Source organism: Spermophilus citellus (genome assembly GCF_964194105.1).
Source record: "Spermophilus citellus genome assembly, chromosome: 3".
NCBI classification, from domain to species: Eukaryota; Metazoa; Chordata; class Mammalia; order Rodentia; family Sciuridae; genus Spermophilus; species Spermophilus citellus.
This window is the reverse complement of record NC_138184.1, coordinates 15,622,983-15,646,404: the sequence shown is the minus strand read 5'-3', so window position 1 is coordinate 15,646,404 and position 23,422 is coordinate 15,622,983. Positions and strand designations below refer to the sequence as shown.

The 23,422-nt window shown below is 58.2% G+C and overlaps 1 protein-coding gene across 2 annotated transcripts in view; it reads left to right on the top strand.

The window, feature by feature from the left end:
• Positions 1–3,253: 3,253 nt before the first annotated feature.
• CPAMD8 (C3 and PZP like alpha-2-macroglobulin domain containing 8) overlaps positions 3,254–23,422 on the top strand; it is a 70,152-nt gene continuing 49,983 nt past the window's right edge. For both annotated transcript variants that reach the window (XM_081286911.1, XM_081286910.1), the window contains exons 1-10: positions 3,254–3,533; positions 6,813–6,964; positions 8,340–8,362; positions 14,496–14,661; positions 14,742–14,794; positions 16,665–16,682; positions 17,040–17,094; positions 18,200–18,313; positions 20,241–20,325; positions 21,234–21,342. In XM_081286911.1, coding sequence (XP_081143037.1) covers positions 3,289–3,533; positions 6,813–6,964; positions 8,340–8,362; positions 14,496–14,661; positions 14,742–14,794; positions 16,665–16,682; positions 17,040–17,094; positions 18,200–18,313; positions 20,241–20,325; positions 21,234–21,342 — 1,020 coding nt within the window. In that variant the 5' untranslated portion in view covers positions 3,254–3,288. The remainder of the gene's footprint in view (positions 3,534–6,812; positions 6,965–8,339; positions 8,363–14,495; positions 14,662–14,741; positions 14,795–16,664; positions 16,683–17,039; positions 17,095–18,199; positions 18,314–20,240; positions 20,326–21,233; positions 21,343–23,422) is intronic.

The following is a 23,422-nucleotide window of genomic DNA, read 5'->3' as shown; positions in this document are numbered from 1 at the left end:
CGGGAAACAGGCCCAGGTTCCCTGGTGGACATGGGCGCAGGCAGGTGGGTTACTGTGAAGGCCTGGGAGGGAGGCGGTCGCCTGAAACGAGATGGGGGCACTGACGGAGAGGGGGTGTTAAGGGCGTGGGGTGTGGATGTGCGGGGCGTGAACCTCCGCAGGTCGCCATAAGCCAGGTGTGGGGGTTCTGCCTTCGCCTGGGATTTTCTTGAAGAAAGAATCTCATGTAGGCAGATGAGACATTACACCTTAGGCCCAAATCCGTCCCGATGTGTCCATTTTGTAGGGACAAATTTGTATTTTCCAAATAGCATTAAGGGCTGGGGCTGGCATGTGTGAGGCCCTGGGTTCCGTCCCCAGCTTCGCAAAGAAACAGAACAGCATCAAACGCCTTGGGGACAGAATCAGTGCGCTCTGCTCCAGCCAGTTCAAACTGCCAGAGGGAGGTCACAAAATGTGGAGTCAGCGAAAAGGTGCTCGTGATGTATTTTTACCACTACATACAAGAGTCCCAGATGACTCAGAGGACAGAGGACAGTAAGAGGTGGAAAGTAACCAGGTGGGGGGTTCTGGGTAGCTCTGTGGCCTTTGCTTCTCTGGTGTTTCAGGGCCGGGAGGGAACACGGGCCCCCAGGCAGGCTGGACAAGGGCCCTACCCTGAGCTGCACCCCAGCCCCAGTGCTGATTCGGGGTCTCCGGGGGCGCCCTGAGGTTCTGGGGAAGACGAAGCCGTTGGATAAGGAGGCCTGAGCCACCTTAGATTTTTGTTTGCAGGTGGGGCCCTGCCGCCACTTCCCCTCAGATATTGAGGGGTGACTTGACTGCCAACCAGAGGGGGAGAGGACACCATGCCAGGCTGGGCCACACGGGGTGGCCCTCGGGAGCAGTGGGGCCAGCAGGGGCCCAGCCTCTACGCCACAGGAGGATGCAGTTGGCTGTCTGAACAGTCCCCAGCGGCGGGAGGTAGATCTGTCGGGCTGACAGCAGGGTGGAGGGCGCACCTGGGACAGCAGGGGACTCAGGTCTCGGTGGTTCTGTGAGATTCAGTGACCTCACAGGTGATCAGGGCAGACCCCTCTGCCGGGGGACGGGTGAAGTGCCCCAAAGGCAGAGGAGAGGGACACCATTCCAGATAGAGGGGATGCTGGCACCGGGCCAGCCTTGGAGCTGGCGCAGAGGGTCCAGGAACCAAGGAAGCACATGGGTGGGACTCAGGCAGGAGCCCAGAAGGCTCGCTCGGGGCGGGGGAGCAGAGGCGGTCACCAGGCAGCAAGGGCCGAGGTGCAGGGCCGGGTCGGGCAGACGCTGGCCAGGCAGGTGCTGGCCTGGCCTGAGGGTCACACAGTCAGCTTCTCTTTTTTTTTTTTTTTTGGCATTGGGGATTGAACTCAGGGACACTCGACCACTGAGCCCCGTCCCCAGCCCTATTTTATACTTTATATTTAGAGACAGGGTCTCACTGAGTTGCTTAGGGCCTCGATGTTGCTGAGGCTGGCTTTGAACTCATGATCCTCCTGAGCCGCTGGGATGACAGGTGTGTGCCACCACGCCCCCGCCTGGCTAGTCCCCCTCTTGACAGCTGGGTCCACTCTGAGAAATGCGGCCTCATTTCTCAGAGATGGCGATCACATGCAGGGGCTGTATGTCACTGTGGACATCCCAGAGCCCTCCCTTAAACCTTGATGGTGCAACCCAATCACCTCCCATCTGTCACATCATCTAGAGACAAAGAGACACAGGGACCAGGAGACAGAGAGGAAGACCGCTGCCCCAGTGTCACATAGCAATTTCAAGGTTAACTTTCTTCTTTTTTTTCTTTTTAATAAGGAGAACACAGGTTGAAATAAGGATAAACAGTAAACAGGTCAAGCAGCAAGTCATCCACTGTCAAGTGCCATGTGGTGCCTTCTCTACGATGGGCACTCAGACCCTTGCTGGCACCAGCGTCACCACAAACATGCTAGAGTGAGCCGTGTGCTGTCACGGCTGCGAGGGTGTCATGTGCTGTGGCATCACCAGACACAGGGTCTCCAGCCCTATCACAGTCTGGTGGGACCCTCACGGTATAGGCAGCCCTACGCTGAGCCGCACCCCAGCCCTGCAGCCCGCCTCGGTCCATGGTGCATCACTGAACCAGAGGTTGCTCTTGGTTCTTGGTTGGCACAACCTGCCCTGGGGTGGCCTGGGATGTCCTTGGAGGCTGGCATCTCCCGATGTCTCAGCAAGAGGGACCAATGTCCCCCCACCCCATCCACTCCAGCCCCTGCGTGTGCTCGCCATCTCCGGCCTACATGCTTAGGGACAAGTCTTGTCCGTCCTGGCCTGCCCACACCTGTCCTGGGGCTAGGTGCTACCTGGATGGCCGATGGTCAGCCCCAATCCTGTGCCTGGGGCACGGGGCATCCCGAGGGCCCACCCTGGCTGGGGAGCAAGGGCTGCTCCTCAGCAGGAGCTGGGTCAGTGAAAGAGGGAGGCCGAGGGGTGTCATGGCCACGGGCAAGGTGGTAACGAGGCGGACAGGAGCTCAAGGAACCAGGCTGAGGTCAGGGCCATTAGAGCCACTTCTGGACAGCCAGGAGTTTGCACTTGGTCTCATGGGTGGCAGGACACAGGGAGCTCACAGGATTGGGGCTGGCGGGTGGGTGGTCAGCACTGAGGGAGGGCAGCTGGTAGCTGGGGAGTCCTCACTACAGGGAGCTGGGACAAGACTTGTGAGTGGCACAGGGAACAGGACAAGAGGACACCAGGAAGCTCCCGGCCAACTCTAGTGTCTGCTGAAGGAGAAGCGCGACCCGAGGCCCACAGGAGAGGGGCCTGGTCAAGGGGATCTGCCGACGGAGGGGTGTGGGGGAGCAGCCTGGGAGGACTGACCGCTGGCCAGACTCAGTTTCCCCGAAGGGCCCCGCAGGCTGCACAGAGTGCAAGGTCCAGGCCAAGTGGGAGGCTGGGCAGGGGCCCTGAGCGGTGGGAGGGTGAAGTTGGTGACGCCCAGGCACAGCAGAGAGGGTTCTTAGAGGGGACCGCGAGGGGACGGCTGCGGAGGCGCCGGGCAGGGCGATGGGGGTGGGGTGGCAGAGGTTGGGAGGGACAGGACAGGGCGGTCGGTGGGCGCGGTGGGCGGTGGAGGGGGCGTGGTGGGCTGGGCGAGGCGGGAGGGGCGGCGGAGCGAGCTGGGGACACTGAGGGGGTTGAGCCCGCGGTGCAGGGACGCGCGGGGCGGGCGGGACGCGGCGGAGGCGGGGGCTGGCCGGGCTACCCCAGCGTGGCCGGGCGCGGAGCTGGGGGCGCATGGCGCCGGGCGCACTGCACCGGGGCTGCGAACAAAGAGCCCCCGGTGGCGGCGGCGCGGGGACGGCTGCGCTCGGACGGTGGCCCTGGCCCAGACGGGGCCCGACCCCCTCCCTGGGCGCCGCGACCCCGCCAAGCCGAAAAATGAGGGGCGCCCTGTCCCGACCGCTGCTGCTCCAGTTTGTGCTGCTGCTGCTGCTGTCGCCTTCGAGGGACCGAGTGCGCGCCGCGCAGCCCCAGGCCCCGTGAGTCTCCCTGGGCGACAGCGGAGGCGGCCGCCTTCTGGGGCGGGGATCGCGGTGACTGGCCCAGAGATTGCAGCGACCCGCCCGAGGCCACACAGCCTCGGCTCTGGGCTGGCCCTGGAGGGCTGTCTCCGTGATGGAAATGGGGAGGGGACGTCAGGAGGCCCCTGGGCGGTGGAGGAAGGTACAGGGATTCCCCAAAGGTCAAGCTGCCCCCACACCCCACCTCTTGTTTTGGGTGTGATGGGGACTGTCATCTTGGGTGGCGATTTTCCGTTTTCCGAGATGTGAAGGGGAGGAGGCTGGGGCCGGAGGCTGGGGCCGTGTTTGCCCTGGGTGGCCCGGTGGAGGGGAGGAAGTGTTTGTTTGACTTGGACATTTTTCTGGAAGTTTGCTTACAGAGCTTCTGGTGGTTGACACGGTGAGAAGGTGAGGTCACTGGCTGGGGGAGAAGTTCCCCTGAGTTGGCTTCAGGGAAAAGATCCAGACCTGCCAAGTTCAGATGAGCCGGGAGGGGCTGTGGGTTCAGGGGGCTGCCCACGCACAAGCCCAGCCTGTAAAGTCCAGCTGGGCATTTAGAAGGTGGCCTGCTCCACCACCTCTTGTGCAGAAGGTTCCCAGGTAAATAGCAAGACAAGGTGGGGGTTGTCACTCCCAGAGACGGTGCCTTTCTGGTCACTGTTGGAAAAGTACAAAACACTGTACTGTGTTCTGAGCTTTGGGATTTGCCTCCCCTGGGCTTTGTGAGAAGGGAACCCTGCCCACTTCTGTGCTGGTGTCCTTTAGAGTAGGGGTTCGCAGTCCCTGGAGGGGGTTTTCGCCTTTCTGAGGTCATTCCCAAGTGTCTGGAGGCATTTTGGATTGTCACAACTAGGGGGAGGCAGTGCTGTTGAAATCTTCTGGGTAGAGGCCAGAGACACCGGTCCCACACTGCACCGGACAGCCCTCCACCGAGAGGTCTGGACCCAATGGAGAAACACCAGCTTAAAAGGACCAAGTTTAGAGCCCTTGGGTTACAGATTTATTTGTTATTTCTTAGTTTATTCCATGGTGGTGCTGGGGATGGAATCCAAGGGGGCTCTACCACTGAGCTACATCCCCAGCCCTTTTTATTTTATTTTCTAAATTTTGAGACAGGGTCTCAGTAAGTTGCTGAGCTGCCCTCAAACTTGCAATCCTCCTGCCTCAGCCTCCCGAGTTCCTGGGATTTCAGGCATGCGCCTCTGAGCATGACTTTTGAAGAATTATAAGGGGTTTTCAGGAGTGTTTGTCCCAGACTAAGGTCATCCTGAGGTCTTATCTACTGAGTCAAGAGGAATTTCATTCTGGAAGGCATCATCGCGAAGAGAAGTCCCCAAAAATAACCCACCCAGGGTTTCAGATTAGCTGGCCTCCCTAAGTCAGGGCCACAGTTCATCTAGCGTAAGTTTTGTCTCACTTGGAATAGCTCTGGCTACCCGCTCCTGTGACCTGAGCCGTGTAAGTTTGCATACTGTCGTAAGGCCAGTTCTGTCCATGCTTAACCAAACACCCTATTTCCTAGTCTGGGACCTTCTCAGACCAGAAGGAGAGGAGACAGTGTCAGCCCAGGTGTTGGCAGGTGGGTCAGGACGTGATAGCGCTTGGTTGGAAAAACAGCCCAACAGCTGCATAGAGCTGCAACTTCTGAGCGGCAGGAGAGGCGGATTTGGTCATGTGAAGTTCTCTGGGCAGCTGGATGAAGACTGTAGCCCAGATGGGGGTGAGGTAACCAAGGAAACCAAGGAAGGTTACCTGGGAAAGTAACCAAGGAAGACGGATATGATGGTCTGTTCACCAGACGATCTTCCTTTCTCCGCTAAATGGAAGACCTCTCTAAACTCTAGGGACTCCTGGGAGTCAGACAGGAACACTGTCTTGAAGGAAGCCATGTTCCCGTGCTGGAGCTGGGCAGAGACACCTTCAAAACCAAGGTCATTGTCTGTGCCGGGCAGTGCTAGGATTAGATGGTACACAACACATACCCAAGGTCACTGCAAGCTCTGGTCGGTCCTGAGGCTGTACCTATGTGTGATCCCGAGGGACTGAACTGTGGCCACTGTGCAAGCAGAGAGCGCAGCATGATCCTGGGGTCACTGCCTACTGTGGCCATCCCTGCAGCCAGCAGCAGATACCCCACACCCATGCCGTCTTTTGGAACAGAACATCGTTAATGATCATTTAACGCAGCCCCGTTCTCAGTTGCATTTATGGAGTGTGCGTTTGGCCTCTTATCTGAGAAATCCTTGCCTAACCCAAGTTCACAAAGACTTCCTCCTGTATTTTCTTCTAGTGCCTCTACAGTTTTTATTTCTTCACGTCAGAGCTATGACGCACTTTACTTGAGTCTTAGTGTATGGTGTGAGGTAAGGGTCTAAATCCATCTTCCTGCCTATGGACATGATATCATCACGGAGAAGATCTTTGAGGAATTGAAAGTCTAATCTCATTGCCTGGTCCATTTTCTTTTTAGTCTTTCTTTCTGGTACCCATAGTCTGCATGGCTGGGATTAGAGCATTGCTGTTGCTTAGATTCTTGGCACTTGCCAGGACATTTTGGGTAGTGACAGAAACTTTGTGCTTTTTCCATGGAAGGGTACAGATACTGGGATGCAGGAGCTCAGGCATCTGGGTCTTCAGGTTAGGTGACTCAGGACCATTTCCTTCCTGGCCGTGTGATCTGGTGCCTGTGCCTTATCCTTCTGGAGAGTCAGCTTCCCATCAGAAAAGTGGGATAATGACCCCTGCCTTCTAGAAATGTCTTAGACAATCAGAGGGCTTTTGTAAAGTGAGAGTCCAACTGCCTGGTCTCGTGCTGACTGGGGAACATGGCTTGCCCTCCTTGGGGCTTACTTGTTGGCTCTGTATGTGGGGTCATGGTGACATTGCTGACATGATGGCTGTAAGGATGATGTGGAATCTTGCTGGTGACCTGCCTTGTGGAGGAGAGCATTTTGGACGCTGGGCATGGCATGTGAAAAGGTCCTGAGACAGAAGGAAACAGAGAAAGGAGGCCAGAGGCCAGAATACCGAGAGTGATGGTTGGTGGTGATGCTGGGTTGGTCCCGTGAGACCAGATTCTCACCCCACGTGGGGGCTTCAGGGTAGATAAGTCAATCCCAGGCCTCCAGGAGCAGCAGTGTCACCTGGGGGTGGTCAGGAAAAGATGGGAGTCTGCCTCCAGGGAGTTCCCCGGTGCAGCCAGGGTGCTGGCCAGTCCGGGGTGGATGGGACCTTCATCTCCCTTCTCCTTTCCTGTAGGGGCTATTTGATCGCTGTGCCCTCTGTCTTCCGCCCTGGAGTGGAGGAAGTCATCAGTGTGACCATCTTTAATTTCCCAAAGGAAGTCACGGTCCAGGCTCAGCTGGTGGCCCAGGGCGAGGCGGTGGCCCAGAGCCAGGGAGCTATCCTGGGTAGGTCCTCCGGTGCCGACCAGGGCTTCCTCTCCTTTCCAAAGCGGAGCCACCCAGGCCCCCAGGGATGGGGCATCTTGGACGGCGCTTTGTTTTTCTCCTACTTCACATCCTGGGGAGGAGGGGGGAGGGCAGGCTGCGGGCTCCCAGAGGGACAGACGAGAGGGTGAGGGCCAAGAGGACCAGTCCCCTGCCCAGTCGGGGCATAATATCCAGAGAGCCTTGGTCCTCAGTGGACCTGGTTCTGGGGGTGCAGAGCCAGGCCAGAGTTAGGACAGGGGACCTGGAGGGGACTTCATGGTCCTGTTGTGCTCCAGCACCCCAATGCCTAGACCCATACCTGGGCTCTCAGATCTGTCACTGTGTGGCACTGGCTCCCAGCCAGCCTCTGGCCCTTAGCCAAACACAGAGGAGAAGGGTGGTGGCCTCCTGGGCAGAGGCCTGCCCCGGGAGCTGGCTGTCCTGCAGAACCAGCAGTCTCATTCCTCAGGCGGAGCCTGGGCACAGGGACCCAGACCAACACGGGGGGCCCTGAGGCCAGCAAGGCCGCGCCTGCCCCTGGGGTGGCAGGTGGAAGCTGGGGACATCCGCAGGCAGCCCCTACTGGCTGCCAGCCCCCACACCCAGTTCCCGTTGACTTCAGCAGGAGCAAGTTTACCAACAGCAGAAAGGAAGCCCACTGGCTGCCATGACTGGATCCTTGTCCCAAATCCTGGTGGGGCCTGATTCTCCTCTGAAGACCAGGGCAAGGGCCCATTTCCCAGGATGGGAAGATGGAGCCTCTGATTGGTAGATCTTGGGTCACGTGCTCAACCCTGAGCCAATCCCTGGAACCAGGAGGAAGGCCTAGGCAGATTAGCACAGAGCCCCAAGGGACAGGGGTACTGCCCCTCTGAGCCATGGAACTGGGAAAGTGGCTCTCCCAAGGAATTGGGGGTTCTGTTAGCAGGAAATAGGGAATGGATGCCGGGAGGCAAAAACTGTAGATACTTACTCAATTCCTGGAGGCCAGAAAGCCCAGGACAGGTGTGAGAGCCTCAGATGACTCCGTGCAGATAGAAGAGCTGAGGGGTGACGGGAGAGCAGTTCTAGTCTACTGGGCTGGGCTCCTCTGGGACCTCAGTGTCCTCTTGTTTCTCTCCACCAGTCTTGTTCCTGTCTCCTGGTGTTTTCTCTTTACTTCCTTCCCAGCTTACTTTGGGCAGGGCCGGGGGAGGTAAATTAAGTAGGCAGACAGGCCAGCTTCCCCCTGAGTAGCCCAGCACGGCCTGTCCCCACCAGCCTTCACCTCCCACCATCTTGGAGAAAACTTCTCACATCTGCCAGTCCCAACAGTTTCGATTTAACTTTCTTCATTTTCTTTTTTTTTTTTTAGATAAAGGAACCATCAAACTCAAGGTAAGCCAAGAATTTAAAAAATCATAAAACCCTACCTTGGAAAGAAAGGATGGAATGGAGTGAACAGGAGAAGTTGCTTGTGTTGTGAGGAAAATCGTGAATCGTAAAAGAACGATTAAGGAAGGTGGGGACGGTGAAAGTGGCCGTGAACCCGCCCCCACGGCTCACGTTTTCCTGGTTCCTTGTCCACACGGAGACAGTGGCTCCACAGTGACCATTGAAGGGGAGGTTCCGCGGGCTTCTGTCTCCTCTTAACATGTTGTCACCAACCTGCTTCTGTGTTTCTCGGTCTCTGACTGTGGTTTGCATCTTATTGTGAACGGGGTTCTATTGTTGTCCTCATCTGGGCTAATTTATGAACCCCACCTTGTACATAGGTTTCACTTTATTTTTTTTGGTGCTGGGGATGGAACCCGGGTTCTCGAGCGTGCCAGGCAGGCGCTCACCACTCACGACACACCCGGCCCCATAGGTTTGTTTGTGCGAGGCACGAGGTTCGATCCTCAGCACCACAGAAAAACAAATCAATAAATAAAAGGCACTGTGTCCATCTACAACTAAAAGAAACTGCATATGAGAAAAGTTCCGGGCGGAACTCACTGGTAAAGCCCTTGTCTAGGGTGTGCGAGGCCCTAGGTTGACCCCCAGCACCAGCATCATAAAAAAAAAAAAAAGAAAAAAAGAAAAGAAGAAAAGAAAAAGAAAAAAGTTTGCATAGGTTTTTTTTTAAAAAATAAGCTTTTACTTATTTTATAAAAAATTTTAGTTGTAGATGGACACAATACCTTTACTTTATTTACTTATTTCTATTGGTGCTGAGGGTGGAACCCAGGGCCTCCCACGTACTAAGCAAGCCCTCTCCCTGCACAGCCCCAGCCCTGTTTACCGAGTTTTGATATTAGAATCTACAAGTGGCCGGCACTTTTGTGTGGAAGGCAGCATCGGTCTTCTGGAAGCCTTTTTAGGCTAAACCCTCCACAAGAAGAATTCTGAGGTCAGGATCCGGGCCTCCAGCTGGTGGTGCTTTGTCCTGGGAGGTACCTTAGTACCCATTCACGGCTTCACCTGCCGAGTATCAGGGACCAGGTTCCCCACAGCCTCTTTGGCATTAGTATTATTATTTAAAAATCATTTTACATTCCAAACTACACGGCAGTCACTCTCTGCATGGAGTCCTTGGGTTTCAGGGAGTTTACAGGCCGTGTCTGCATTAGCTGTCCCTAACCCTTACCAGGTGCTCCAAGAAGTCCATGAGCGACTGGGCTACTTTGCATCACCGTGTTCCCAGCCCTGAGGTGGGAGTGAGGGCTTTGGGGAGTGGTCTTCCTGCCCCTCTGCCTCTCTGTTGCAGAGCCGGGATGGAGCCCAGGGTCTTGGCTGCTAGACCCTGCACCCCCGGCTCCACCCAGACCCCTCCCGCCTGTTTGCGGTGAGAAGCCTTCCTCCAGGGCCCGGCTCTCACCCAGTGGGTGGTCTGCCCTCCACTCGCACCCCAAGGGGACATTGACTCAGGGGGGTCACTCCTGGCATCTCCTGGCCTAGGCCAGGGCTGCTGTGTGCCCTTCAGTGTACAGGACAGTCCCCACCCAGAGAAGGGCAAGCCCCAAGGTCCACAGCTGGGAAACCCTGAAGAGAGGACCAGAGCTGCCCTGGCCAGCTTCCTGTGACTAGATCTGCTGACTCGTGACATCAGAGATGGCTGGACAGATGTGTAGACCATGTGCGTCCCCAGCCGTCCTGCCTCAGAGGGCACACTTGCATCATATGTGCTGGGGATTTGCATGAGACATCGAGGAAGGGCTGTAGCATGCTGAGGGGCGTCCAGCAGATCTCAGGACTGGACTGGAGACTTCTAGAGACTTCCAAGAAAGGGGCTTAAGATGTAGCACTTGGCATAGCTCTGGAGAGGAGCAATGTCCAGGGACATCTGTGGTTGTCACAATTGTACAGGGGGCTGCTGCTATCAGCATCAAGTGGCTGGAGGCCCAGGATGCTGGGAAACTTTCTGCAGTGGTCAGAACAGCCCCTATGGCAAAGAACCATCTGGCCCCAAATGTCAACAGTGTCGAGGCCGAGAATTCTGCTCTGTGGAATGAGGGTTTGGGTGTCAGATGACAGCAACACTGCTCTGGTGGGTGCAGGATCCCCTCTTTGTTCCACTGCTGTGTTAGTCAGTTTTCTATCACTATAATGAAGTACTTGAGATAATTAACTTATAAAGAGAAAAGGTTTATTCTGGCTGGAAGTTTCCGTCCACGATCAGTTGGCCCTATTGCTTTGGGCTTGCTGAGGTATTGCATCATGGCAGGTGTGCAAGGTGGAGCAAAACCACTTAGAGTAAGGGGGAAGATGGCAGAGGCCTGGGTCCTCAAGCCCCTTTGAGGTCACACCCCCAATGACCTAAAAACCTCCCACAAGGCTCCACCTCCCAAAGGTTCCCTGCAACCCCCAAAAGTACCACCTTTAACACGTGGCCCTCCGGGGACACTCACCCAAACCAGAGCAGCTGCCCAGGGGACTCCTCCGGGCACACAGGAGCTTCAGGTGGGCAGTTTGGAAGCCAGCACTGTGGGGACCCCCATCAGCATCGGGCACTGTGGGCAGGCCCTGTCCAGTCTGAGTCTTGGCCTCTCATTGCAGCAAGATGCTGCGTAGAGGCTCTCAGTAGAACTTTCTAGAAAGCATACCTAAAACCCAGGGATACTTGCTTCCTTCTGATTCTTTGGAAATATCCGTCCATTGAGTGGCATTTCTCTCTCAGAAGCCTGTGGAGCCGTCCCTGTAGTTGAACACGTTCCTGCTTTCCGCGTCACGTGCTCAGCTGGTGGCAGGCAGAGGGACAGGTCAGAACACAGTAGGAGGTCTGTGATTGTATTTTACAATATAGCAGAGGAAGGGAGAGAAGGCTGAGGGGGTGGCAGAGTAGAGCCACACTGTCCAGGACAGGGAGAGTGACCTGTAGGCAGAGGTCACAAGGGGAAAGGCCTTCCAGGAAGAAGAGATGGCCAGTGCAAAGGTCCTGAGGCAGGAAGTAGAAAAAGAGAGGCGGCCCTTGGCCTGGAGCAGAGAGAGCCACAGAGCTCCTGCAGAGAGTGGGAGAGGCTTCTAGTCTCTGGACTCGGCCGCGCCTGCCTTCCTTTGGTCACCAGGGCTACAGGCAAGGAATGGGCTGGAGCAGTGGGCTAGGCTGCAGACCCCCGAGGAGGGCAGAACAGGGTCCTGGACCTGAGAGGGCTGCCCTGGCCTGTCAGGGGGAGGGCTGGGCCCAGAGTAAAGTCAGCTACCTCTGGGTGTCGGCTGGAGTCAGGTGAGATGACCACCAACCCAGTCCTCCCACAGGGGACCTGGGCCTAGGAGCCTCTTCCTTCCTTGGTCCCTGGAATCTCCACCTTTGCTCTTGGCCTCCAGCGGACTAACTTGTCCTGGCCACCTCGTTGGTGAGTCTTCCTTGTCTCCTGTGTTTGGGTCTCAGCCCCCAAGCCCTTTGGTGTCAGCAATGTTAAATGAGTGAACCTGGATTACTGAGGTCAGGAAGGGAGGGGTGTATCAGTCTATTTCTCATGGCTATAACAAAGTACCCAGGGCTGGGGGCTTTATAAAGGAAAAAAAGGTTATTTCATCCACAGTTTTTGAGACCAGAAGTCCAAGATCGGGGCACCATCTGTTTAGACTCTGGTGAAGGTCCCTTTGGGTGGGTTCCACCATGTAGATGACATCATGGTGGGAGCATGTACCAGATGGAGAGATCACGTGTGAGACAGGAAGCCAGAGTCAGGGCCAGGCTCACAGTTTCCCCTTGTGGAAACTGACCTGAGGCCCAAGAGCGCTGCCCGCACTGACCTTCCAGCGGCCCCGCCTCTCAAGTGCCCCACACCTCTCAACATGTCTGCTCTGGGGACCAAGCTTCTAGCACATGAAGGGGATGTTGTCAAACCCTATCCAAGTCACAGCAGGGGGATCTGCTGTCTAGAACATTCTAGAAAGACCTTTGAGGGCTGGCAGGTGCAGGACCAAGGGGACACGGTTTGGAGCTGTCGACCAGCAGCCCTGCAGCCTTTGTGACCTGGGTCGAGTCACTGTGTGTCAGGGCCACGTGTGACAGGGCTCAGCACTCACACACCCTGTGCGGGAGGCGCTTGGCGTCCCTCTGAAGACCTCCCGGGTGACCTCACCCACCGGGACGAGGCAGGGCAGCCACCTGGCCCCAGCCGCTGAGCCCCATTCTCTCCCCCCGGGGTCACGGTGCACAAGGAGGGCAGGGGAACCCGGGGGGGGAGGGGCTGCAGTCTCCTCTCCCAGGGGACAGCTGTGTCCCTGGGAAGGAAGCGGAGTCCTCTGGAGGAGCAGCCCCCGCCCCCTCTTTCCGAGCCCGTTCCCAGGTGGCCAGCACATTTTCCTCTCTCTGTGGCCTTTGGCCTAAGTGGAGAAGTCTCCAGAATCAGGGCAGGTAAGGATTCTGGATTGGGGTACGGGGTGAGGTTTGTCCCCACGCACGGTTGGTCCTGAGAGGAAACCGCAGTCTAGAGAGACCCCCAGGCCCCGAAGGCCGCAGGCAGGTGGCCCTCCCTGAAGCTGCCCAGAGCAGGCAGGAGGAGGAGGCTGGGGACGGGGCAGGGACTGGGGGTCCTGCCACCCCCGGCCTCATCTGTGCAGTGGGCACGGCGGCGCAGACCCCGGAGACCAGCCGGAGAGTCGGGCAGGAGGCTGTGGGTGTGCGTGGTGGGAGGAGGATGTCCAGCCGCCCACGGGGCCACCCCAGGGCCGGGCGGGCCGTGAGTCCCTGGAAGGGGAGCGCTCTGCGTCTGGATGGCCCTCGGGGCTCCCACCCCAGCTCCTGGGCCGTGAGGGGCCGTGGGTCTCGTGGGAGGGGGGAGGCCTGTTCGCCTTCAGCTGAAAGGAGACTTGGAGAGCGAGGCTTGCACCCGGGGGGCTCACTGCCCCAAAAAACAGGAGAACTGAGAAGTTTCTGCCCCTGAATGATGAGACCCCCGCGAAGCTTCAGCCTGGGGTCGTTGCAAAATGGGGCAAAACATTTCCTGTTCTTTTCACTGTTTTAAAGTGGGCCATCGCTTTTCTGTTTTGTCATTTAAAAACGGCTCTGGATGCATTGGGGTGCTTTACGACCCCCTCTGAATAGTTCAGAACATTTCATACAAAGGAGATGTAGGTGCAGGACCAAGAGGACACGGTTTTGAGCCGCCATCAGTGCTGCCCTCCCGTCCCCCAGCCCCGGCAGCCACGGATCCGCTTCCGTCCCTGTGGCTCCGCCTGTTCTCACTGCTTCATAGAAATACGAGCCCAGACCGTGCCTCCGTGTTCTGGAGGGAGGAATACAGAGAGGTCATGCTAAGGAATATCATACAGCCCGGAGCCGCCAGCCGTCCTCCGTATCCGCCCTCCGTCCTCCATACCGTGGGCTCCAGATCCGCGCTGCCACCGACGGCGGATAAAAAAAACTTGAACAAAAAAATCGCTTCTGCACCAAATGTGTACAGATATTTTTGTCATTATTTCCTAATAGTTCAGTCAGTCAACCACGTCCATAGCGTTCACGTTGTTTGAGGAGGTGCGAGTCCTCTAGAGGATTGAAGTCCCAGGGAGAAAGCAGGGAGATTCTGTGCAGATATTATGCTCCGTTATCCGAAGGGCTTGATCACCCCTGGATTGGGGTCTCCTGGGGAGTCCTGGCACCGAAGCCCCTCGACACCGAGGATGACGAGCACCCATACAGGTGTAGCTCACACATGTGTCTGTGTACGGGGGCGGGGCTCTGTGTCCCTGTCCCCTGCCCCCCACGGTGAACACACCTGGGGAAAACGGGGGACTGTTCTTCTAGCTCTCCCCCGTGGTGAGTCAAAGAGCTTGGTGACTGTGTGGTGTCCCAGAGGACACGGCAGCTCCGGCCTAGGCCAGCGTTTCTCAGCCGCAGAGCTGCTGACAGGTGGCGAGGGGTCCTTCTTCACCATGGGGGGCTGTGGGACCCCCACAGACATCTCCAGAAACAGCCAGGTGTCCCCTGGGGAGCAGTCACTCCAGGTGAGCGCCCCCTTTCTAGACCTCCAAACTGCTTTCCCAGCGTTTCCACCCTGACCAGGGGGACCCCTAATCCTGGGGCTGTGTGCTCTGCTCCTAGGTCCCCATGGGCCTCCGCGGCCAGGCGCTCCTGAGGGTGCAGGGCCACAGCCCGCGGGCGGAAGAGGGCACCCTCTTCCACAACCAGACCTCGGTGACAGTGGACAGCCGAGGGGTCTCTGTGTTCATCCAGACCGACAAGCCCGTGTACAGGCCCCAGCACCGAGGTGGGTGGCCCGCGGGGCGGTGGGGGCAGGGAGGGGGAGCGCGGCCTGGAGCTGCCCCGTGTCTCTCCTCTTCCTTCCAGTGCACATCAGCGTCTTCACCGTGTCCCCAGACCTGAGGCCTGTCGATGGGAAGGTGAGATTGCTCTCTGAAAGTGCACACCTGAGCCCACCTGAGCACACCTGAGCACACCTGCTGGACACCTGGCACTTCCCCCTGGTCCCTCCTTACCCCTGAATGTGACTGCCTGTATCCTTTAAGAACCCCAAAACAGCCAGCCCGGTGGCACGTGCCTGTCGTCCCAGCATCCCAGGAGGCTGAGGCAGGAGGCTCCCAGGTTCAAGGCCAGCCTCAGCCACTTAGCGAGGTCCTAAGAAACAGCAAGACCCCGTCTCAAAATAAAAAATAAGAAAGGGCTGGAGGTGGAGTTTAGTAGTCAAGTGCCCTGGGTTCAATCCCCTGTCCAAAGGGGGAAAAAACCCCCAAAACTGTCACTTTAAAAAAATGTTGACACTGGTACAATAACAGGGATATAGAACCCGTGGTGCCCAGTGACAACCTCTCTGCCGTGTTTCTTTGCTGGCCGAGACTCCGATGCTGGATCCGGGCGGCATTCAAGCTTCTCGTTCTGTAGTATGTCCACCAGGATGACGATGCCGCTTTTGGAGCGTCCAGGCAGCCGCTTTGCCGCCTGTCCGTTAGGAGACTGGCCTGCCCGTTCCTGGAGAGCAGGTTCAGCAGGAAGGGCGATTGACGTCCCTGTGCAATGGACAGGAGACCCCGACGTGGGCCCGTCCCGTGCTGGGGTGTCCCCTGTGGCTTGGGGAGCCTCTGCTTGGCTTCTCCTCTGCAAAGTCCCCGTTGTCCCTTTGTCCTTAATCAGTTTTCTGAAGGGACGCCTGAGACCTCATGGATACCTGCCCCCCCCCCAGAGGCTCACCAATAGTTCCAGCATCCCCAGGTCACAGATCGCGTTGCCCTAATGGCACGGTGGTGATGTTGGTGACTCTCATGTCCCTTCTGCGTTGATCAGTTGTCATTCTGCTGCAGGAAGGAGCTTGGAAACGGCACAGAAAGAGTTTAAGTGACGTGTGTGTAGACAGGGCAGAGACGTGAAGGTGCCCGGTGGCACCTATAGCTCAGGAATCCCCAGGGGAACAGGGGAGAGTTGTCTGCTGTGGGCCAGGCTGGCCCTACAGCTTGGGCATGTCACCAAGAAGAGCAGGCTCAGATCCCGCCTTGGGACTCATACACGAGAAAATAACAGAAAATAACGCAAGCGCTCTACCACAGAGCCACACCCCCAGCCCCTTTTGATCCTGAGACAGAATCTCTTGAGTTGCTGAGGCTGACCTTGAACTTGCGATCCTCCTGCCTTAGCCTCCAGAGTTGCTGGGATGACAGGTGTGAGTAGCCATGTCAGGCTTCACTGGATACTCTTCGGCACTTGCTCTCATTTTTGTGCAAACTTATTATCTTAGTCTATTTTGTGTTGCTATAACAAAATACCTGAGGCTGGATATTTTGGTTTTTTTTAAAAGGGGGTTTATTTAGCTCATAGTTTTGGGAGCTTATAGTCCAAGATCCGGCCTCTGGGGATGTCTCCTGGCTATGTCACAGCGGGGCAGATGGCATCACATGGTGGCAGTGTTCAAGAGACAGGGGCCACGTGGTGAGACAAGAAGCAAGAGAAGGGGAGGGACCAGACTTACCTTTCAGAACACCCGTCTCCCAGGAACCAACCCACCCCCTTGAAAACAGGAAGGTGGAGCCCGCGTACCCAACCGCCCTTTAAAGTCCCACGACCTCCTGACCCCATTACATAGGGCCTTAAATTTCAAGATAAGTCTTTGGGGGTGACGAGCCACTGACAACCATAGCCGACTTCAACATTTTGTGGGGACAAAATTCAGCCTGTAACAGCAACTGGGCCTGAGGACGCAGCGGGCACGGAGGTTTGGGACCTTCTGGCAGGTGTGCTCACGGCCCTGTGTCTGTCTTGCAGGTGGACGCCTACATCCTGGTGAGTGGCCACGACCCTCCTCGATTCTGATGGGGGCCGCAGCCTGCCCTCTGCAGGGTCGGGTCTGTGTTACCCACCGTCCCGCTGTGGACCCTCCCCACCCGCCACAGGGCCTCACAGGGGGGGCCCAGCCCGTCCTGGTCCCTGGGTCACCCCATCTCCGTGTCCCTCTGCACACAGCTCCCTCAACAGGAGGGGTCTCGGCGCGGCCCCTTCTGCCCCTAGTCCTCAGGGAGCCCCTTCCCCAGCCCTCCCTGGGGCTTCCCTTCCTGCACTCCTGCCGACGAGGGCCGGGGAGGGTCCCGCGTCGGGCACAGACCAGCTGCCCTGAGCTCGCCCTTGCACCCACCCGTGCAGGACCCCCGCGGCTCTCGGGTGATGGAGTGGCGGTACCTGCAGACGCCGTGCTGCGGTGAGTGCTGGCCTGCCCCTCCTCCCTGGGGTTTGCAGCACGTTTCTTGGTGGCCAGGATCCACCGGGGGATCCAGATCTTTCCAGGACACTTGTCCGTGGCTTCCACCTTCCCCAGCTGCCTGCGTCCCCCCTGCTGGCTGGGTTTCTTTTCCTCCTAGCAGTTGGGAAAGCTTTGCCTCGGCCGAGGGAGCGCACTTTATTTTTCTCTGTGACATTTAGGGCCACGTAACTGATGTGTCCACCTTGCCTCGGCCGAGAGGTGCCCCCGGGGACCTGCTTCCTCCCCCCGGTCTCACCTCCCAGGAGACCGTTCAGCCATCAGTGGATTCCGCCGCTGATGAAGTCAAAGCCCTCAGGGGTCGATTGCTTTCCCGGACCCCCCTCTGAGCACATTCAGCTACCTCTCTGTCCATCTGTCCATCTGCCTATCCTCTACCTGTGACCCGTGGTCCCTTCTCCCTCTCAGCTGTGTTCCTCTGTCCGTCTGTCCACCCCTCCACGGCTCTGTCACCCATCAACGATTCTATCCATTCTTCTGACGATCTGCCGCCCATTGTTCTGTCCGTCCGTCCGTCTGTCACCTCCTCATCATCCTATCCACATGTCTCAGTGATTCTCACCCGGGACCCACTTCCCTCCCCCAGGGATATTGGTGAAGCCTGGCGACTTCTTAGGGCGTCATGTTGGGGGTTGGGACCTGGCATCTGGGGGGACGGTGAGGGGCGCTGTCCAACACCCCACAGTGCACAGAGAACCACCCGCCCTGGGGAACGACAGGTGGGGGCCGAGCTGGGGAGCGGACCGCCATCTCCCTCGCGGGGGCCCCGCTTTGGCTGCAGGGCGCCTCCGGGAACCTGAGGGGCATCCTCGTCCTGCGGGGGCTGAGGACCTGCTCCCCTGGCCGCCCTGCACGTCCTGTCCCCACAGACACCCACCCCTGGCCCGGGGTGGCCTCCAGCTCCCCCGAGGGCCGCCAGGGAGGGGGAGGAGCCGGGTCCCAGGGTCCCCCTTCCTGGACGTCACCGCTGGCCACAGTGACTGGGCCCCTGGGTGGCTCTCTGCCAAGGTTCCCCGGAGCACGCAGGGCGTCCCTCTCCTCGCAGGCGTCACCAACATGAGCTTTCCCCTGTCCGACCAGCCCGTGTTGGGGGAGTGGTTCGTCTTTGTGGAGATGCAGGGCCACCTGTACAACAGGTCCTTTGAGGTCCAGAAGTACGGTAAGGGGGGACGCTCAGACCTGGGGGTCCTCGCCTGGGGGGAGGGAGGAAGCGGCTGGAGGAGGGTGCCATCCCCAGTCACGGGGGCTCCTCAGCTGCTGAGCAGGTGCTGGTCCTGTTAAAAATTGTTTGAGCCAGTCGGGCGCAGGCCTGAAATCCCAGCGGCTGGGGAGGCTGAGGCAGGAGGATAGAGAGTTCAAAACCAGCCTCAGCCACAGCAAGGCCCTAAGCAACTCAGTGAGACCCTGTCTCTAAATAAAACACAAAATAGGGCTGGGGAGGTGGCTCAGTGGTTGAGTGCCCCTGGATTTAATCCCTGGTATGCCCCCCAAATTAAGTGTGGCTGATAAAGATACATAACAGGAAATTGGCCACTGTCACCATTTCTCAGTGGCCAATGAGGGGACATTAAATACATTCCCAGTGTTCACAGCCCTGACCCAGTTCCAGCCCCTGAGCTGTCCCGACTTCCCTGATACACCGTCCCCTCTGGACCCTCGCGCCCCGCCCCTCCCCTGGCCCCTGCTCACCACCCTTCTACTTTGGGTCCCTATGAATGTGACAACTCTAGGGACCTCACAGAAGTGGAACCTGACAGTGCAGCCTGGGGGTCAGTTCCAGGGTCCCTGGGGACGCCCAAGTCCACACTCTCGAGCCCACGTGGACACCTGTGTGGTTTTGCCTGGACCTCACTCACCCTCCCGGAGGCCTGAGTCTTCTCTCGGTGACTTGGGACACTTCACCAAACAAACGTGCTATGGAAACAGTTTTTAGGCTGAACTATTTAGGGACGCGTGACAGGGAGGAGAAGGTCGCCCGTTCCACACGGGGCAACGTTTTCCTGACTCTTTTCGGTCCTCGGTTGGGTCTGAACCCAGGGAGGCGGGTCCCCTGGGTGTGGAGGGCCAGAGCTTCGGTCCTTTAGCGACTGCTTATTTTGGCTTAGCGCGGTGTCCTCGGGGCCCTCGGGGTCCGTCCTGGCCACAGCAGGAGCTGGGTTCCCTTCGTAAGGACGCTCTGTGGGCTTCCTGTGCTGAGCAGGGGAAGAACCAGGCGGAGGAGGGCCCGGCCACGCGGCTCCTCTTTGCCTCGCTGCCCCCCCTCCCGGGGCCCGAGGGCTGTGGCCGTGGCTCAGGGGCAGAGCGCTTGCCTGGCCCGTGGGAGGCTCTGGGTTCCATCCTCAGCACCACAGGAAAAGAATACCTAGAATCAGGGGACCGTGTCCATCCACAACTAAAAAAAATTTTTTTAATTAAAAAAAGAAAAAGAGGAAGGCCTTGTTCCTGCAGGAGGTCCTGGCCGCCTGGCTAAGGGCCGCAGGCACCGGCAGCCAGTGCGAATGCCCTTTGGCCGCGGCAGGGAGTGGGTGTGGCTCCCGTCACCCACAGTGCCACCTGCAGGTCGGCAACAGAATGACAATAGTGTATGGAAAATTCCAGAAATAAACAGCTCATCCGTTTTAAATGGCAGGTCACTCTGGGTGGTGATGACATCCCCTGCCTTGGATGTGAATCGTCCCTTTGTCTAGCATCTTGGGTGCTGGTCCCAGGTGGTGGCCCCTCCCCTGGCTGCCAGGTGACAAGATGGCTCCTAGCGCCAGGGAGCCGGGAGAGGGCTTGGCCCCCAGTGGCCATCATCCTAAAGACATCCCTCAATGGCTCCCGGGAGTCGTCGGGACAGGGAGGCTCCCTGTGGCCACTCGGCCTCCCCTGGACCGGCCGGGATCAGCCACATCCAAGCCCACCTTCTGGGCGTGGTGGGGCCCCCGGAGAGCGTCCCTGACCTCCCCGGGGCAGGAGTGGTGCCGGCCAGCCGAGTCCCCCAGGCCGCTCCTCGGAGGGGGAGGGGGCGGCGGGCGGCTTTGCTCTTGTCCCCAGACCCCTGCCCTGGGTTCCCGAGGCACCGACTCTCCTCTCGGCTCTGTCAGTGCTGCCCAGGTTTGAGCTCCTGATCGCCCCTCCCCCGTACATCCGAGACCTGGACGCCTGTGAGAAGGCCACCGTGCAGGCCAGGTGAGGACAAGGGCCCTGCGGGTCCCTCCCGTCCCTGTCCCTCGCTGCGGTGCCCTTCTGATGCTGCCCCCTCTCCTACGCGGGCAGCCCCTTCCCTTGGAGCAGCTTCCTTTCCGAGCCCCCCACGGGCCTCCCCCAGGACCCCCCCCACAGGTGTCCCCACCCCTGGAGGAAGGGGTCTCCTGTCCCTCTCCTGCCTCCCCAGCCCAGGGTTCCTCACCCCCCCCCCAGGCCCCTGGCACCATCAGCTGTAAGCGCCCTCACCTGTCACCTAATGACCCGGCGGTGACAAGCCACAGCCCAAGCTCCCCTGAAGGGGTCGAGAAGTGCTCTCTCTTCCTGGGGTGCTGGGGACGCCCTAGAGCTGCCCCACCCCACCCCAACTGTGCCACCGGCTCAGAGGTTGTGGCTGAGGCCCTCCCAGCCTGCAGCTCCCCTGGCTGTGTGTCCCCATCCGATGACAGCCCGAGTGCACTCCCGTTTACAGTCTAGGACGTGTTGCACTCACTGCCGTCTCCCATGATGTTCCTGTTCCTGGAGAGCAGGCGTCCCTTTGGGTCAGTTATGACAAGGTACCTTTAGGTCTCACCAGTGTCCCCAAGCCGATGGCTTACGGAACTCAAGCCCAGTCCTGCTGGTCCTCTTGGTTGCTGGCACCTCTGAACTGTCCTGCTCCAACCTGCTGCTCTCAGGGGCCGAGTTCCTCTCTGACCATCTGTCTCTTTTTCCATCAAAAGCAAAGCTGGTGCAGAGGGTTACAGAGAGGGCTGGAAGGACAGAATGCAGAACAAGGAAGGGCCTCATATTGGACACTGTACCAGTGGCCACACCCTGCGAGACTGACCTTCCCGAGATGGGCCCCTGGGGGTCGCCTGTGATTTTGGGTACCCTTTGTCCTTTTGTCCCAGGTACACCTTTGGGAAGCCCGTGTCTGGGACCTTAACGATAAACATGACTGTGGACGGAGTGGGGTACTACAGCCACGAGGTGGGGCGCCCCGTCCTCAGAACCACGAAGGTGAGGAGCAGGGCCCTTTCCTTTCAGTTTCTTCCTCATAAATTTCATTTTATTGTCTAAGAAAGCTGCATGGTGGGGATTTCCTGATGACGTAGTTCGTGTCAGCAGAGAAGAGGCTTTAAACATCATAAAAAGGAAGAAAATAAAGACTTCCGACAGGCAGGGCTATCTGTGTGGACACGTGGATGAGCTTCCCCTGAATGTCGCACATACAACTTAAATAGGGAGAGCTTTAATGAGATACTATGACTCCCACACCAATCAGTTCGTCCACAGAGTAGATGGCTCAGTGATTTTTTTCTGGACACAGTCAGTCGTGGGTTTACGATGGTTTGAGTTACAATTTTTTTTTTGACATTTTAGGTAGTGAAGGCAACACCAGCAACTGTCACATTCTCCACGTTCAGAAATAAATAATTCCTGTGTTTTGAATTGCACGCTGAATTTGAGAAAGTGCACGACACTGGCCGTGTTCAATTAGAAAACAGGCTTCGGGTTAGGGGACTCTCCGGGACAGTGCCTGTGAGTGCCCTGAAGGGGGACTAGGCCGATTCAGGTTGGGCTGCCTGGGACGTGGCCCCATCATAAATCAAGGGGCATCTGCAGTCACCGGGTGGTGCGGCCGTCACGGCTTTCTGGCTTAGAACGTGGTTGTCCTGTGTCTCTGCCGGGGTGGCCCCAGGAACTGCCCCCCTGCTAATTCCAAAGTCCAACAGACGCTCCAGCCCCTTCTACAAAACAGTGTCCTATTGGCTCAGAAGCCTGGCGGGTCCCCGCGGGTCCTCCCGTGGACTCGGAGTCACCTGTGATGGCTTCAAACACCCGACGTGATGCAGGTGCCGAGTGCATGGCTGTTCTGGGGCATTGCTCGGGGACAGTGGCATTGCTCAGGGACAGATGCCCAGTCTGTGTTCAGCACGTGTGCAATTAAAAAAAATAATACTGTCCACCTACAGTTGGTGGAGTCCGGGGGTGAAGGACCGTGGACGGCAGAGTGACTCTTTGCCGTCTCCCCAAATCCCGGTTCCCTTTAAAGTTAGAGCCCGTTCCCCTCCCCCACCCCTGGTGACCACTCCTTGACTCCCCAGCTCTATGGACCTCCTGTTCTGGACACCTCACGTCGATGGCATTACACGCTAGGTGGCTTTTTGTGTGTGGCCTCTGTCACTCAGCGTCTCCTTTTCCAGGCTCGTTCATGCTGTAGCCTGAGTCCGGGCTTCGTTCTTTTTCATGACTCAGTAACATTCCACTGTAGGAATCTGCCGCCGTGGGTCCACCCACCCCTCCACTGGCGGGCACTGGGTCGTTTCCACTGTGAGCACTGCTGAGCTGCACCCCCAAACCCGTTTCCCCTGCTGCTGTGACCGACCATGTGCCGTTTTCCTGTGGACGTGTTGTGGCTCATCCTGGGCGTACCTAGGGGTGGACTTGCCCGTCACAGGGTCACACTGGGTTCAGTCTTTGAGGATCCGCCAGAGTGAGGCACAAGGTCTTGTCCCCTGGTGTGGAAAGCTTCGAGAGCTGTCCCTCAGCCAGGGCTGCGCTGTGGGTGGACCGTGCACCCCAGGGGCACCTCCCCGGGCACTCCAGCCTCTGAAGGCGCCTCTGGCACTGATAAATCCCCTTGTGTCCCAGGGTCCCACGTACAGGACACCCCTTGTGCGTGGACGTGGGGTTGACCCCTCAGTGCCTGCTCCTCCCCTCCCCACCTCAAGCTCCTTCCTCAGGACACAGCTGCCCCCGTGCGTCCCCCTCTCTCTAGCGGCCTCGATTCTGTGGGATGGACACAGTTGCTACCCCTTCCCTGCCCAGTCCGGCCATTCTCCCCAGAGGCTGCCACCCGGTGGCCCTGGTCCTGGGTCTCTGATGTCCCGAGTGACTTGGTCCCAGCTATTTCTGGGTGTCAATTGCCACCAGGCTCCAGGGCGCCCAGCGTGGGGGCCGCAGGGGCAGTGCTGGGCTCTGAGTGGGGGCGTGGGGCCGAGCGAGGGTTGATCGTAATGGAGACCACACGCCCACGGACAGGCCTACACGCGTGTGCTCACACTCACACACGTGTGTGTCACACGCGTGTGTGGAC